Source organism: Hipposideros armiger, unplaced genomic scaffold (assembly GCF_001890085.2).
Source record: "Hipposideros armiger isolate ML-2016 unplaced genomic scaffold, ASM189008v1 scaffold_48, whole genome shotgun sequence".
NCBI classification, from domain to species: Eukaryota; Metazoa; Chordata; class Mammalia; order Chiroptera; family Hipposideridae; genus Hipposideros; species Hipposideros armiger.
Window position 1 is genome coordinate 4324312 of NW_017731398.1, and position 15402 is coordinate 4339713.

Here is a 15402-nt window from a genome sequence, read left to right on the forward strand (position 1 = left end):
GGTCAGGAACGCCAGTTCCACTGCCTGCCCCTGCTGTGCTGTGGGCTCTGCTGCCTGGTAGCCCTGGGTTCAAACCCCAGCTCCCTGACCTCCCTCTCCCTTCAGTTTTCTCTACTGTGAAGGGGGTAATAAGCTCTTGGGAGGACAGAAGGAGAGCACTGATCATGAAGTAGGGGCCTGGTACACTGGCGTTCTCCCCGCCTGCCCTGAGAAACGAGGCTCAAGACGGCACCCTGTCCTGCAGTCCTCTCAGGTTAGTTAGTATGGGGCAGACGTGGCTCCCTTAACAGACAATTCTGCAAAAAGGCCAGTGATGCAAGTCTCAACGGAGATGCAGAGGGAGAGCAGGGAAGGCTTCCTGGAGGAGGGGGGGGGAGCGTCCTGACAGAAGCTCAGGGAGGCATCTGGGAAAGGGGGCTCCTCCCGTCCCCACAGCACTCTCTTGCCCCCTTCTTCTGCTCCCCTGGATCACTGCCACAGCCACCCCGCCCAGCGTGGCCTGGCCACTCCAGCTCCATGCCTGCAGTCTCCAAAACTGTATTTCAAAAGTACAAAGTGCAAATCCGAGCATAATTACATCACCCCCTGACCTTCTGTGGCTCCCCATTGCTTCAGAACCAAGCAACCTATTCCAGCCAACTGTGCTTCCCCTACAGCCTCTCTTCAGACACTGCCTCCTCAGGCTCCAGGTCAAATCACAGCCAACTCCTTGGAGTTCCCTCCCTCGCTGTGTCATTGTCTCCAAACTGACACCCTGCCTCTTGTCAATCTTGCTTCCACTATCTGGAGCCCTGTCACTGCCCATCCCCTCGCCAAGCTTGACAGCTACAGCCTTTTCTTCAAGACACAGCTCGAGGATCACCTCTTCCAGGAAGCCTTCCCTGACTCCTCCTGCAGCGTTAGCCTCTCTCTCCTTGGTGCTTTCATCGAATGCAGCAGTGACGTCACTGCAGTGCCTCAACCAGACAGGGCCTCAGAGCCAGGAACCACGTTGTTTAAAATAATAAAACTTTCTGTTTTCATTGAGGTGAAATTCACATATCATAAAATTAACCATTTTAAAGTGCACACTTCAGTGGGGTTTAGTACGTTCACAGTGCTGTGCAACCACCACCTCTATCTAGTTCCATAACATTTTCAATCCGCACCCCCATTAAGCAGCAAGTCCCCACTTTAAAATACATTTTAAAGTAGCGATAAAATACAGGTGACATTAAATGTGTTTATGTTTTTATTTTTTTAAAGGGTCTATTACCCCTGAACTCTAAGCCTCTGTATTCCCAAGGAGCTTCAAAACGGCATTCTTAAAAGGGTTTATTCACATTTTCAGCCCAAAAAGTCTTCCCCCCTTGAATTGCACCCTCCCAGATGCCACACACTTTTCCTCAGCACTCTCCCCTGCCCTCCGTGTCTGAAGATAGCTGCGCCCACTCCAGCTGGCTTACTCCCCACTCCCAGCAGTGCCCCTTTCTTTCTGCAAACCCCATGGACCCAGACTTGAGATCATTTACTCAAAGACAGCAGGCAAAGGCCAGGGACCTCAGGGCTGGAGTACAAGCACTTTCCCAACAGTAGAGGGGTTCTATGCAGGCGTCTGCCTCAGTCTCCCCAATGGTAAAAAGGGTGCAGGTTCTGTCCTGCAGCCTCCCTGCAAGAAAGGTAGGGAGGCCCCAGTAGGCAGGAGAACCCAAGGCCAACACTAGGCGACGACCCTCGGCTGCGGGTCCAGAGGAGCCAGCCCGCCCCAAGCCCCGCCCAGGCCCTAGTGGGCGGAGCCACAGCCGCTAGGGCGGGCTCTTGACCTGGTCCTAGCGCCTGCCGCGCACTCACCCTCCCAGGCGGACCTGCGCTCTCGCCCGCTAGCTGCCACCGTTGTCCGGTGGTCCCACGCGAGCTCGCCGCGCTGCTCCCCGGCCCGCCCGCCATGAGGAGCGCCCACTCCCTGGTCCTTTTCTCCCTGCTTGCCCTTTGCGGGAGCGGTGAGTTCTCTTTGGGGAAGGAGGGCGGACGCCCGGGTCCAGCGGAGCCCGCTGGACAGGCCACAGGTGGGAGGGGCGTGGCCGGGGTTGTCCCGGCAGGATGGAGCGTGTTTGCAGGTGACCGAGTCTGTGCGGTTGAGGTGGGTGCCGCTCCTCTCTGTGTGGCTAGTGCCCGTGGAGTGGCAGCTCCACTCAGCCCAGCACGAAGGAGCCCGCGGGCAGAACTCCGGGTCCCACAGGTTCTCCCTGTGAGTGTGGACTCCGGAAGCAAGCCAGCTGCTCAGTGCTGGAGGGAGGGGGCTTGCCCAAGCCACCAGCGCTGGGATGTGTGCAGTTCAGGGTGGATGCCCTGGGACACCCCACGCTTCTGGTCACCCACCCTAGGGCCACTCAGGTAACTGCAGGCTCTGACGGCGGCGGGGTCACCCAATTAGCCCCTCCAGGCAGAGTCCAGATGTGGTGAGGATTGCCTTCTCCGGGCCTCAGTTTCCCCACCTGGGCGCAAAGGACGCTTAGCTCCTACCCTCTGGCCCTAGCTTAATCTGAGGCCTGGTCATCCCAGAGGACCAGGGCTACATCCTCCTGGGACAGACACCACACCACAGGGTTGGAGGCAGGAGTGGGGGTTCCTACAGAGAAGCTCTCACCAAAGACAGTGACCACACTCAGCGTGTATGGCTCTGTCCCCACTGCTGGTGACCCCCAGCCATTCCGGTCCCCTCTCTGGACCTCAGTTTCTGTTCTGATTTGTTTTGCTATGCCCCGCCTACCGACACAGGGCTCAGATGTGTGAGTCAGTTGCAGTTTCCCCGTGGATCCCAGGGCCACCTATCAGTCACCGAGTACAGAGTCCTGGGCCCTACCCTAGGCTCACAGAGCAGAATCTGTGGAAGTGGAGCCTGGGGACCTGCATTACAGAGCACCCAGGTGACCCTTACACAGGCCTGGAGAAGCTACTGACAATCATGGTGAGCTTCCTGTAAAAGGTAAAACCCCTAACCTTTTCCAAATCCGTAGCTGCCCTCTAACAAATACAGATGTCCTGTTCCCATCCTCAGTTAAGAACACACACACCAATTGAAAATCACTCTGCCTTTCAAGGGCCCACTTGCAAAGAAGATTCTGTGACGTTACCTTCTGTAGTCTGATTCCAAAATTAGGATCATCTTCCCATTTTTCCAAAACAGCTTTTCAGACCAGCTATGCTTTTCAAACTGCACACACGCTCACACAGTTTAGAATTCCAGCTGCGGTCAGTCCTCTTGAATTTGTTAACCCTGTGCCCTGTTTCCAGAGGAAGGCCATGGACAGACGCAGGCTGGCCAGCTCCCCAGCAGAATCTCTGGGTCGTGAGTGGCCCCTAGTGGCGTGCTCTCTGTTTCAGTGTCAGCCCCAGGGCTGGGATGTGACAGTCTAGGCCACAGAAGCTCCCACCCATTCCGGGCCACTCTGTCATCTTGGGATGAGGGGCCTGTCCCCTGTTTTCTGAACCCAGCAGGCCTCACAGGCACAAAGCAGCACATTGGAAAGTCTAAACGTGTGTTGTTCTGGGCTCCTTTTGGGGTGGTGGAGTGCATTGCAGCCCTCCACAGCCCTGATGGTCACCCCCACCCTGGCCCCCACACTCACTTGCTCTGGACTCCACAGGCCTCTGCAGGGGAAGCCTCCTTACAGAAAGTCAGCAGGGCAGGAAGGAAGGTCCAGGCTGTGTGACAGAGGCTCCTGGACCTGGCTCTGCCTCTGACTTGCTGGGGCCCCTGCAGTAAGTGCCTCCCCTCTTTGGTCTCAGTTTCCCCATCTGAGAAATGGAGGGTTAGGCTAAATGGTCTTAAGGTTTTTGGAGCCTCTAACTCAGGAGCCCATAGCTGGTCCTCAAGATGGGGGAACACCCCTCAGGGCCAGCTGAATGCCTGAGAGGCAGGACAGGCCCAAAGGTGGGCAAGCTAAGCATCCCAGGTGGGCTCAGAGCCGGAAGCCTGCCAAGCAGCCAGCCGTGGCCTCTCAGGAGCCCAGGTGGACCAGCCCTCTGGGGATACAGAGACGTGGGATCCACCCCCCAAAACTATGGGGCTGGAGGCCAGGAGCTGTGGATTCTAACCCCAGAGCTGCCCCAGACATGCCAGATAGGCTTGGGCAAGTCACACCCCTCTTTATGAAATGACTGCTCAGGCCAAATATATAGACTACAGAGGGGCTGTGGGAGGGGCCCAGCTGTAGCCTGGGGCTGCAGACTGGCTTCCAGGGCATTCAAGCCGCTGGCCTCTGGAAGGGGGCTCAGAATCTAGGGCAAGCATCGAGGGCCCCTCTGGACAGCCAGAGGCAGTCTGGGGGAGGGGCAGCAGGCTGCAGGTGCACTGGGAGCCTCTTTCACAGGGCACTAAATATCGCATCTGCCCCAGTTACGCAGCGGGTTGGAAAGTGCGTGGAGCAGCAGCTGGCGGCTGCTGCCATGGCCCATGTGCACCCAACACCCACCCAGGAGTCTGCCTCCCACTTGCTTGGTTGGAGCAGTTGAGGCTCTGGGCCCCCTGGCAGAGGTCTGGGGAGAGCAGTGAGCTGGCCCTGCAGGGGAGGACTGTCGAGTCCTGGGCCTGGCGAGCTGGCAGCCTTCACTGGCACCCCCACCTCCTCTGCCTCCCTAGTCCCTTATCCTCTCCCGCCACCTCACTAGTTTTTCTGCACAGCTCATCTCTTTCCGTGCTCCTGGGCTGTCCACTGAGTGCCCCTCTTTCCAAGGTCCCCATCCCCGACACATTGTCCCTGAGGAGCCCAGGCAGGGTGGTGGGGTGGAGATGGGAACAGGGACGGAGAGACTGGAAGGTGGACTAGACAGAACTGGCAGCCACTGGAAGACACAGGCTTTGGACTAGGTGGTGAGAGGGAATGGGCAGAGGAAGCGGGGGGCTGTGGGAGGACAGTTAAGCTGTCCAGGAGAGGCAGGGCTACCTCGGCCAGCCCTGGGGACCCCAGGACAGCTGGCCCTCACAGCTGTTTCCTTCACGGCCATCGGCTGCAGTGGGCGTCACTTGGACAGCCAGCAGGTCTCACTGTGTGTTTTCCCAGGGGACTGTGCCATGGCCAACGCAGAGGAGAAGCTCATGGACTACCTTCTGAACAAAACCCGCTACAACAACCTCATCCGGCCAGCCACCAGCTCCTCGCAGCTCATCTCCATCCAGCTGCAGCTGTCCCTGGCCCAGCTCATCAGCGTGGTGTGTGTGTGGGGGGGACGTGGGGCTTCAGTGCCCTGGCCAGGTCTTGGGAAAGGGGAGGCCATTCGGCGTGCAGGGCTGGGAGCTGGGGGACGGGTTTACTTGTGGCACTGCCCAGACTTGGGGACAAGGTCCCAGGCTGCCTGTCTGCTCTTCTCCATATGCACACATTAAGACATTAAGGGTGCAGGGGACCGAGGCACAAGAGAAATCTCCTAAAAGGAGGTGGGCAATACTTTTGCTAAGACTGACTGACCAAACTGTACACTTAAGATCTGTGCATTTCATTGTATGTAAGTTATTCCTCAACTTTGAGAGATATTTTGGAGACGGGTGAAGGTCTTAGCTTTCAGTAAGGGCTGAGTAGCTCATGGAGATTTGCCTTCCCACAGGAACAATTAGAACAGCTGGACAAAACCGCCCCTCTACCCCAATCTGTTTGAAGGCGTTGGAGAGCTCAGCCAGGACTGGAGGCACCACCTCCAGGAGGTGACCCTGACATCTGTGCCGCTTCCCCAAGTTTAATGATTGGCACACAGGGCTGGGCTGAGGCCCTGAGTACACAGTGGTGGCCACGGGGGGAGCCCTGGGTGGGCGCGTGGCTCTCACGGGCTGGGGTGGCACACACTGGGGTCTGAGCCTCACTGAGGAGATGGGTGTTGGTGGAAAGCTTGACAGGACGAGCCCAAGAGTAAAGATGAATCAAAAATAGAATGGCTGTCACAGAACTAACTGCTGTGAAGCAACTCAGTCACAGGCTACATTAAGGCGATGTGCCCCTCCTCCAACTGCTTGCTTCAGAGCCCCGACCGCACTCCCTGGAGGCATGCACAGCCATGCACCAAATAACAAGGGGCGACGGCAGCCCCCCAAGGTCACCGTGGAGCTGAAAACTCCCTGTCGCCTAGCACATCGTGGCCGTCACTACGCCTGTCACAACGCTGTATCACCACGCATTAGCTGCCTGCAGTCCTCAGTCATCACATGCCGTACAGGCTGGCAGCCCAGGAGCAGGGGTGCAGCCCAGCCCAGGGGTGCAGCCCAGTGGGCTACCAGCTGGGTCTGTGACATTCGCACAACCACACAATCACTAACGACGCATTTCTCAGAACACACCCCCGCTGGTAAGTGACGCATGTCTGGGAAGTCAGATGAAAATTTGCTAGGCACCTGATAAGACAGGACAAAATGAGAAAAGACCAAGGGGAAAAAGAAGAAAGTGGAAAAAGACATACAGATGATTTAGTCTGACACAGTCTGTTAAAAAACTATCATTAAGATAGTAAATTTTATGTTACGTGAATTTTACCACTATTAAAAATAAATAATAACTTTTCTAAAAAGTAAATAGCCAGTAATATGTTCAAGAAAATTATAATGATGGAGCAGTTAAAGCCCATCACGGGATGGGTTTAATAGCAGATTGGTCACAGCAGAAGAGGAGGGTAAGGAACTGGGAGAGGGGTCAGTAGGAATTACCTCCACAAACGATAGTAAAGGGTGGAGAAGACAGGAGATGTGTGATTCCCTGGGAAGGCCATACCGTGGAGGACTGGGTTTGGGGCAGACCATGAGCTCTGTCTGACATGCTGGGTGTGAAACACCGGTGAGCCACCCGGCCCGAGCTGTTGGGTGGGTCCTTGCCACATGGCCCTGGAGCTCAGAGCCTGCTGGCAACCGTGATAACCGGGTCTGTGTGGTGGTTCCTCCTACCCACGAACTGACAGCCCCTTTCTCTCCCTAGAATGAGCGAGAACAAGTCATGACCACCAATGTCTGGCTGAGACAGGTAAGTGCCCTGAGGGTCCCCAGCCCAAGAGGCCTTTCTCCAGGGCTGCCCGTTCGTTCATGGGTGGCGATGGGCCTGCCGGTGACAGGGCCTTGTTGTGCGCTCAGGAGTGGACCGACTACCGCCTAGCGTGGAACAGCTCCTGCTATGAGGGTGTGAATATCCTGAGGATCCCCTCAAAGCGAGTCTGGCTGCCTGACATCGTGCTTTACAACAAGTGAGTTGGAGGGCTGGCTGAGGCAGTGGGCCGGCAAGGGTGGCAGGCCCAGCCCCGGGGTCCTCCAGACTGAGTGCAGCCCTGGGCCCCGACGGTGCTTCTCTGACTCCCCAGCCACCAGGCTGCAAGAGGCACTAGAGATGAGCAAAGCCAGCGCCCCCAGTTACAGACGGGGCACCGGAGGCCCCGAGGCTCACTCAGGCACAGCTGAGAGGACTAGCATCCCGACCCCCGTCCAGTGCTGGCTGTGTCCTGTGTACTGTCTTTCTGACCGTCCACTGCTTGGTCTGTGCAGGGTGCTGGGAGCACTGGCTTGCTATGTGTAGATTCCTTAGATAGGTGAGGGAGCTAGAGAGGCTCTCCCTGTCAGCGTGACACCAGCAGAAGCGTGAAATGGTTACGAGCGTATGGTCTAGGGACAACAGACCGGAGTTCAAATCTCAGCTGTTCTACCTACTAGTTTTCTGACCTTGAGGAAGTCACTTAACTTCTCTGAGCCTCAGTTTTCCCATCTGTGAAATGGGGGTAAGAACAAAGCCTGCCTCACTGGACTGCTGTGAGGTCTAAGCGAGCAGAGCTGACCCACGTGTAGACGCCCAATAGCGCAGGCCTCCCAGTGCGGGCTAGGGGGGAGGTGGCCCCTCAGCTGCAGGCCCCTTGGCGTAGCCGTGTCTATGCTTTCACGCTGTTCCCCTCTGCACCCTGCCCGTCCCAGTGCCGACGGGACCTACGAGGTGTCTCTCTACACCAACGTGGTGGTGCAGGCCAATGGCAGCGTCATGTGGCTGCCCCCCGCCATCTACAAGAGCGCCTGCAAGATCCAGGTGAGGCACTTCCCCTTCGACCAGCAGAACTGCTCCCTCAAGTTCCGCTCCTGGACCTACGACCATACGGAGATGGACATGGTCCTCAAGTCTCCCACGGCCAGCGTGGACGACTTCACCCCCAGTGGCGAGTGGGACATCATGGCCCTCCCAGGCCGGAGGACGGTGGACCCGCAGGACGCCAGCTATGTGGACGTGACATACGACTTCATCATCCGCCGCAAGCCGCTCTTCTACACCGTCAACCTCATCGTCCCCTGCCTGCTCATCACGTCGCTGGCCATCCTGGTCTTCTACCTGCCGTCCAACTGCGGCGAGAAGATGACGCTGTGCATCTCCGTGCTGCTGGCGCTCACCGTCTTCCTGCTGCTCATCTCCAAGATCGTGCCGCCCACGTCCCTCGACGTGCCACTCGTCGGCAAGTACCTCATGTTCACCATGGTGCTGGTCACCTTCTCCATCGTCACCAGCGTGTGCGTGCTCAACGTGCATCACCGCTCACCCAGCACGCACACCATGGCGCCCTGGGTCAGGCGCTGCTTCCTGCAGCAGCTGCCCACCTTCCTCTTCATGAAGCGCCCTGACAGCAGCGCCCCCACAGCTCCCGGGCCCAGCCAGTGTCACCTGACCCCGTCTGAGGCCTCGACCGCAGGCCCTGCCAGCTCCCCCAGCCTCTACAGGGGCTCCGCGTACTTTGTGAGTCCTGCCTCTGCAGCTCCCAAGTCTCCTGCTGGCGGGACCCCCAGAGATGTCCGGCTGCTGTCTTCTGGGAGGTTCCAGCAGGACATGCAGGAGGCTTTAGAGGGCGTCTCCTTCATCGCGCAGCATATGAAGAGTGACGATCAAGACGAGAGCGTAAGTCACCAGCCCAGCCCTGCCACCTGCCCAGTGGCCCGCCTCAGACAATAGCACCAGTTTCCCATTTCCCACAGCTAATTCACATGAGAGGAGGGCTCGCAAACTCTTTGTTGGACTAAGGAATCCAAACGGGACATTAGTCCTGTTACCGCTTCATGCATGGGGGGAGAAGAAGGACCAGTGATCCTTTGTGTTTGTTTTGGGTTCCCCAGAAGCAGACCCTGAAGCGAGGACCTGGCCACGGCGGTTTGTGTGAGAGGTGATCTCAGGATGCACAGTAGGGACAGTGGGATGGGGAGGAGGGGAAGCAGCGTGGCACTGATGAGCAGGATACTGCTGTGGGCTCCCGCTCAGCCCATCAGAGACCCCCTGAGGACACACAAAGGAGCGAGCCACAAAACCTTCCCCAGGAGGCAGGGGGCATTGGCCCCTGTGCTCCCGTCTCCTGTGGGATCTGCTTCCTGGTTATGCCCGCTGGCTGAGCAGCAAGCACCTTGGGTGCTGGAGGAGCCCCAGGCAGGGAAGAGGGACACAGGCGCCCAATGTGGGAGGCTGTCCATTGGCTGGAAATGACGTCTGCAGCCCTTAGGGACACAGGTGGCGGGGGCACTGAGGACATCTGCTCCCACCCTCGTCAGGCTTGCCAGAAAGCCATACGAACACTTGTAGCTTTTAGGAGTACAGAACCATCAATTAAAATATTATTGCTACCAGGGTGACCGCAATTACAGATGTTTAAAAAGAGGTTATGTGTGCTCTCACAGGACAAGCTTAGGGCTCCCAACCAACTCCTCGGAACAAATAACCCCTCGAAGGACAGTCCTGTAGCTGGACACAGAACATGATGGCAATGGCGGGAAATGGTCACCGCGCTGCCGTCTTGTGAATGTTCTCATCCCAACACCTGATCAGACCAGATACTTTCCTCGCTCTTACCTTCCTGTGGTTTCTTGCCACTAGCCCCGTTCTCAAGGGAAGGCACTGGGAGTCCATCAGAGCAGGCAGAGAAAAGAGCAGGCCGGGACAGCTCCAACATCACACTGTGCAAAGGAAAGGAGGGAACTGGTAATGAGTGGAGTGTGGGACGCACGAGCTCTCTTTCTGAGTGGGGTCCCAACACCTGGGAGCTGGGTGGGAACGCAGCCTCTCAGGCCCCGCACACCCTGCTGGCTCAGACTGTGCTTTGGCCAGGTCCCCAGGGCACTCCCAGGCACACTCCCATGAGAAGCACAGCTCTGTAGGGCTCTCAGGTGTCGCTTTTTGAAAAATCACTTTGTGCTTTCTTTTGTTTAAAACCATTCAGTAGCTCCCAAATGTCACTGTGCCCCCTGGGCCTGCTGGCAAAATGGGAACCACTTGGGCAACTGTTGGAAACAGCCTCAGGGCCACCAGGGCAGAGCCGGGGCCCTGGGGTGCGTCCAGGAGCTGCATTTCTAACCAGATCCCGACACTTCCTGTGTACGAGCAGGCTGAGCTCTGGTCTCCTGCAGCCTGGCTGAGCTGGCACCACCCTGAGCTTCCTCTCCTGAAGGGCTCACACCCGCTTGGCACTCAGAGGCCTGCTGTGTCTGAGCCAAGTAATTAAAAGCCTCTTGAGGGAAGGCCTAGCCAGGAGCCCGTTATTGTAACCACCAGTGCTCACTGAGCTTAACCGCACTCAGGCGCTCTGCCAGGACCCGACGACATCACTGCTACCCGCCCCCCTCCTCCCCTGGAACCCTGTGAAGTGGCGTTTGCTCAAACTCCCATTTTATAATGGGACAGCTAGGCTCAGAGAGGCTCAGTGACTTGTCCAGGGTCACACAGCTGGCACAGAGCACAGCCAAGCTCCATACCCAGATCTTTGTGACGTCCCTAACCTTTCTTGCCCTGCACTGAGCTCACGATGGATTTGGTTGGTGGACTTTCTCATGTCTCGCTGGGAAAAAGAGGCTTCCTTCCCTACAGAACATGTCCCCACTCAAGCCAGTCCAGGCTGTGTTTCCATCTTCAGCACTTTCACCCTCCTTGGAGATTAACTGGTCACTATAAATAGCACAGAATATAAAAGGGGGAAAAGGCACACACACCATAAAAAAAGTCATCTGAAATTAGGGTTGTCAAAAAAGAAACCCAAGAAAGACGAGGGGCTCACATGGAGAGCCAGGCGGTACCTGCTGGTCACAGGGGCCCGCAGCAGTTGTGTTTGGCTGGAGGTACGGGGCTGGGTGATGCGGGGTTACTCTGCAGAGCAAACACACCACTGATGGGCCCTGACAAACTGGGTCACTGGCGTCAGCTTGCCCGTTGCTGCCCGATTTCCAGAGCCTTGCGGTGTTCTGATGTGGCCACTCCCACCGGGGACAGTGTGCAGAGGGATTCAAATGGGCCAGTGTGCACACAGGCAGGGGGAGGGAGGCCGGGAAGCTGGGTCTCTGAGGGGCGGGGGGGAGGTCTCCCCAGGGCAGAGGACGCAGGCACATCTGTGGCGGCCCCTCTGCAGGCCAGCCAGGTTTCTGCCAGCCCCACACCCATGCTGCGAGAGACCCAGATGTGCAGCAGCGGGAGGCTGGCCCTCAATTACAGACTAGCAGCTGCTGCTGCTGAATTGAGCAAACGAAACAGCAGGATTTCCAGCATCCTGCAATGCCTCACCCTCAGTAGGCTCGGGGTGACTATAAGAGAAGGGCCTGTAGTCCTCAGACCTCATCCCCTTTACAGTCAGGTTTGGTTTGAATCACATTCCTAACCTTTCTACACAGCACTAGTTCCCAGGGGCTCGGCAATGCTGCAGGGGCTAGGTGGAGGGGGACTGGTGACCTGAGAGTCACAGCAGCACCAGCTGGGGCACCAGACTCACTCTCAGAAACTGCTACCCCATGTGGTCTGTGGGGCCTCAGCCAGTGAGGGTCCAACTCAGGGGACACAGCGAGATCAGGGAGGACCTCAGCACTCGCCCGTGTGACCTGCTTCTGTCTGCCCACAGGTCGTGGAGGACTGGAAATACGTGGCCATGGTGATCGACCGGCTGTTCCTGTGGGTGTTCGTGGTTGTGTGTGTGCTGGGCACCGTGGGGCTTTTCCTGCCGCCCCTCTTCCAGACCCACTCGCCATCCGAGGGGTCCTAGGCTGCCCCGCCTGTCCCAGGACCCCGGCTCTGGGGTGAGGTGATGTGGGCAGCCAAGTGGACAGTTCGCTGTTTCCTTCTGGGTTGCAGCTGCTGAGGCCCTAAATGAATATGAGACCAACGGCCATCAACCCATCAAAAAGCCACAGCATGGGAAGGGGAGGACTGGGGACCTGGACTGTCCCTTCTGAAGGCCCCGGGGAAGCCAGGAAACCCTGGCAGGAGGGGGCTTTGGACAGTTTAGTTCTGGCCAGTCGTTCTCCCTGCACCAGAATAAGGACAAGCGTAACAGCAGCACCTACTGTATGCCGGGCATGTTACCGCGCACCCTGTTTCTCCCCACTCCCCCTTATGCCCTGGGCTCACTGGCCTTCTTCAGTCCCTCACACACTTCAGGACCCTTCCCAGCAGACAGCCTGTGCATCTGCAGTAACTTCTGCCCAAACCTGCCTCCCCGCGTGCCTCCCAGGCTCTTCCCGTGGCTGCATCATCCAGGGGTCCACTCCAACCCACCAGTGTCCTTACACCACTTCCCCAGAGGCCTCCGAACTCACCCATTCCAAACCATCCTCCCTCATAGCCACGGCCACGGCGACGGCCACGGCCCCGCCACCTCCCTCGAGCTCCCAGGACCTGAGATTCTCACTCGCTTGCATGCTCATAGTCCACGTTCACCCACTAGAAAGTGAGCTCCGTGAGGGCAGGAACCAGGTCCTTCGTGTTTGTTGTGGCATCCCCGGGGCCCAGGACAGAGCCCGGCACCCAGCAGATACTCAATAAATGTTTGCTGAACAAATGAATGGCTCCTGTTCCTCCGTCAAGCTCGCATGCCCCTCCTCTGAGCAGCCAGCCCGGATTCCCCACATGAAAGCAAGGGCCCCCGCTCCGTGCTCCACAGCCAACTCCCACCCTGCTTCAGAGCACAGCCGGCTCAGGTGTGTCTCTCACAGATGCTCTGATTGGCCCCCACGGACTATCATTTGCCCAGTGCCTGGTGTCTAGTAGGCACTCAACATATTTGTGGAACGGAGGAGTACTTTTTAAAAATTATACAATTTGCGGGCCGGCCGAGTGGTGCATTGGTTAAGTAAGAACTGGCTTGGGACCCGATCCCACATATGAGGGCCAGTGACACTGCCCTCCACAGCTAAGATGCTGAACAACAGCTCAACCTGGAGCTGGGCTGCCGTGAGTCGCCGGCGACGGCGTAGGCTGCAGCCCCTGTGGCAGTGGGTTGCCATGGGCTACCGTATGTAGCCAGCAGCCAGCGTGAGCGGCCAGCAGCCGCAGTGAGCGGCCGTCCAGAAGCCAGTGACTGATCTGCCTCGCCGGGAAAGAGCGCAATGATGGTGCCAGCTTGGGCCAGTGAAGCAACATCCTTCACAACTAGATTGAAGAACAAAACGACAGCAACTTGTCTGTTCCCCTTTCCCCAATTCCCCAGCACTGTTCCCATCCCCCAATTCCCCAATAAAATCTTTAAAAAAAAATTATACAATTTGATACAAAAATTCACCTTTCTGCCAGGAGAATAGATTTTAACACATGCATAGGTTCGTATAATCAGAATATACACAATCCCTCGTGCTCCTGCTTAGGGTCCTGGCCCCTCAGCCACTGGGCCACTCGCCTCCTCCATCACTGGGGAGTCTTCGCAAGAACACCACTTCCATGAAACACACAGCATGCAACCCTTGACACACGCCTTCGAGGTGCCAAGTTAGTTCCTTTGTCTCGCTGAGCTGTGTTCTGTCACCTGGATGTCACATTTAGGTTGTTACAAATGGTGCTGCTATAAACATCCACGTATAGGATTCTGTATGACAAGTTTTCATTCCTCTAGACCAGCGGTTCTCAACCTGTGGGTCGTGACCCCTTTGGGGGTCGAACGACCCTTTCACAGGGGTCGCCTAAGACCATCGGAAAACAAAAATATATTTACATTACGATTCATAACAGTAGCAAAACTACAGTTATAGAGTAGCAACGAAAATAATTTTATGGTTGGGGGTCACCACAACATGAGGAACTGTATTAAGGGGTCGCGGCATTAGGAAGGTTGAGAACTGCTGCTCTAGACAAATAGGAGTGCGACTGCTGGTTTATCTGGGCTGGATGTTTATCTCACAGGAGACTGTCCAACTGTGTTCTGGGGAGCCATGCCATCGTGCGCTCCTGCAAGCAAAGTATGAGCTGTCCAGCTGCCCCGTGTCCCCATCTGCTCACACTGTACTTTGTACTCTAGCCGCCCGGGTGGATGTGAAGGGGCATGTCCGGGTTTTAACTTGCTTTTCCCTAATGGCTAATGATGTTGAACATCTTTTCGTGTGACTTTTTACTTTCTGTATATCCTCTTTGGTGAAATATCTGTTTTAATTCTTTTGCTCATCTTTAAAATTGGGTTTTAGTTTTCTTACTGTTGAGTAAGAGTTAAAAACAACTATAGTGAGGTATAACTTACATATCACAAAATTTGCTCATTTTAAGTGTACAATTCCATGGTTTTGGTAAATTTATCACCCTAATCCAGTTTTGGAACATTTGTATAACCCCAGTAAGGTCCCTCGCACCTAGTTCTTCTTACTTTTGAGTTTTGAGTGTTCTTCGTGTCTTCTACACATGAGTCCTCAGTAGGGCATGTAAGGTTTGCAGTCTTTTCCAAATGAAGGGCTTTTGCCAGAATGAGACGGCGCTAAATGGGGGCTGAGAGGTAGGCCCCAATTCTCACAAACATTTTCTGGGTCCTGCAAAACATCGCCTTCGTCTGGTTGTAATGTAGGTAGAGACCTATTCTTGAAATAATAAGGGCGACTCACCTGTCCTCTGATGAAGGGACCCCAAGGAAGCTTGCAGGTGCTTCCCACCACACACACAATGGTCAGAGAGGCAAAGGGGCCCCACAGTGGCCTGGGCACTGCAGGTTCCTGACGCCCCCAGAGATGCAGATGGGGTGGGGGGCAGAGGAGGTTCTGCAGGGGGCCAGGGGCTGGTAGGGCAGTGCCCTTTCCAATGGCCCCATCTCCAACACCTCATCTCCCCCCCTTTCTTTTGTTTCACTTTTTATTAAGGAGCATTTCAAACATTCTAAAGTCCACAGTGTAACAAACCTCCAAGAATACCTTCCTCACTCAGCCTCAACAATGGCCAACTCTGGCCGATGCTGTCTCAGCGGGCTCCCGCCCCGCAGGACTCTCACAACCACAAATACCATTACCGCACCTGAAATATTGAACACCTATTTCGTCGCGTCAAAATATGAGCTGCGTTAGAGGCACTCAAGAAGACTAGCGACCAGCGCCCCGTGCTGGCACACACACAAGGGCACGCCAGAACAGAGAATCCCACGTGGTTCCCCCTGCCGGCGGCCCTGCTCTGATTGGCGGGCGCAGGCACACCCCGACACAGGACCCAGCTCGGC

General features: G+C 56.3%; 2 protein-coding genes across 4 annotated transcripts in view; one reads left to right on the top strand and one right to left on the bottom strand.

Annotated features, from left to right (window-relative positions):
• UBE2Q2 (ubiquitin conjugating enzyme E2 Q2) overlaps window positions 1-9904 on the bottom strand; it is a 100022-nt gene extending 90118 nt beyond the window's left edge. Inside the window, exon 1 of the mRNA XM_019640155.1 lies at window positions 9816-9904. Coding sequence (XP_019495700.1) covers window positions 9816-9872 — 57 coding nt within the window. The 5' untranslated portion in view covers window positions 9873-9904. The remainder of the gene's footprint in view (window positions 1-9815) is intronic.
• Window positions 1851-12747, top strand: CHRNB4 (cholinergic receptor nicotinic beta 4 subunit). 3 transcript variants are annotated; one of them, XM_019640147.1, is made up of 6 exons: window positions 1851-1979; window positions 5043-5191; window positions 6936-6980; window positions 7088-7197; window positions 7913-8876; window positions 11845-12747. In XM_019640147.1, the coding sequence occupies exons 1-6, from the start codon at window positions 1925-1927 to the stop codon at window positions 11983-11985; spliced, it is 1464 nt and encodes a 487-aa protein (XP_019495692.1). In that variant the 5' UTR covers window positions 1851-1924; the 3' UTR covers window positions 11986-12747. The 3 variants fall into 3 exon arrangements, with proteins under 3 accessions (XP_019495692.1, XP_019495693.1, XP_019495695.1); XM_019640148.1 differs by lacking the exon at window positions 1851-1979 and adding an exon at window positions 2216-2965; XM_019640150.1 differs by lacking the exons at window positions 1851-1979; window positions 5043-5191 and adding an exon at window positions 6261-6315.
• The last annotated feature ends 2655 nt before the right edge of the window (window positions 12748-15402 follow it).

Coding starts and splice junctions, on each gene's coding strand:
- CHRNB4 (XM_019640147.1), top strand. CDS start 1,925: ATGAGGAGCGCCCACTCCCTGGTCCTTTTCTCCCTGCTTGCCCTTTGC. Junction 1,980..5,042: donor GCTTGCCCTTTGCGGGAGCG/GTGAGTTCTCTT, acceptor GTGTTTTCCCAG/GGGACTGTGCCATGGCCAAC. Junction 7,198..7,912: donor GACATCGTGCTTTACAACAA/GTGAGTTGGAGG, acceptor TGCCCGTCCCAG/TGCCGACGGGACCTACGAGG.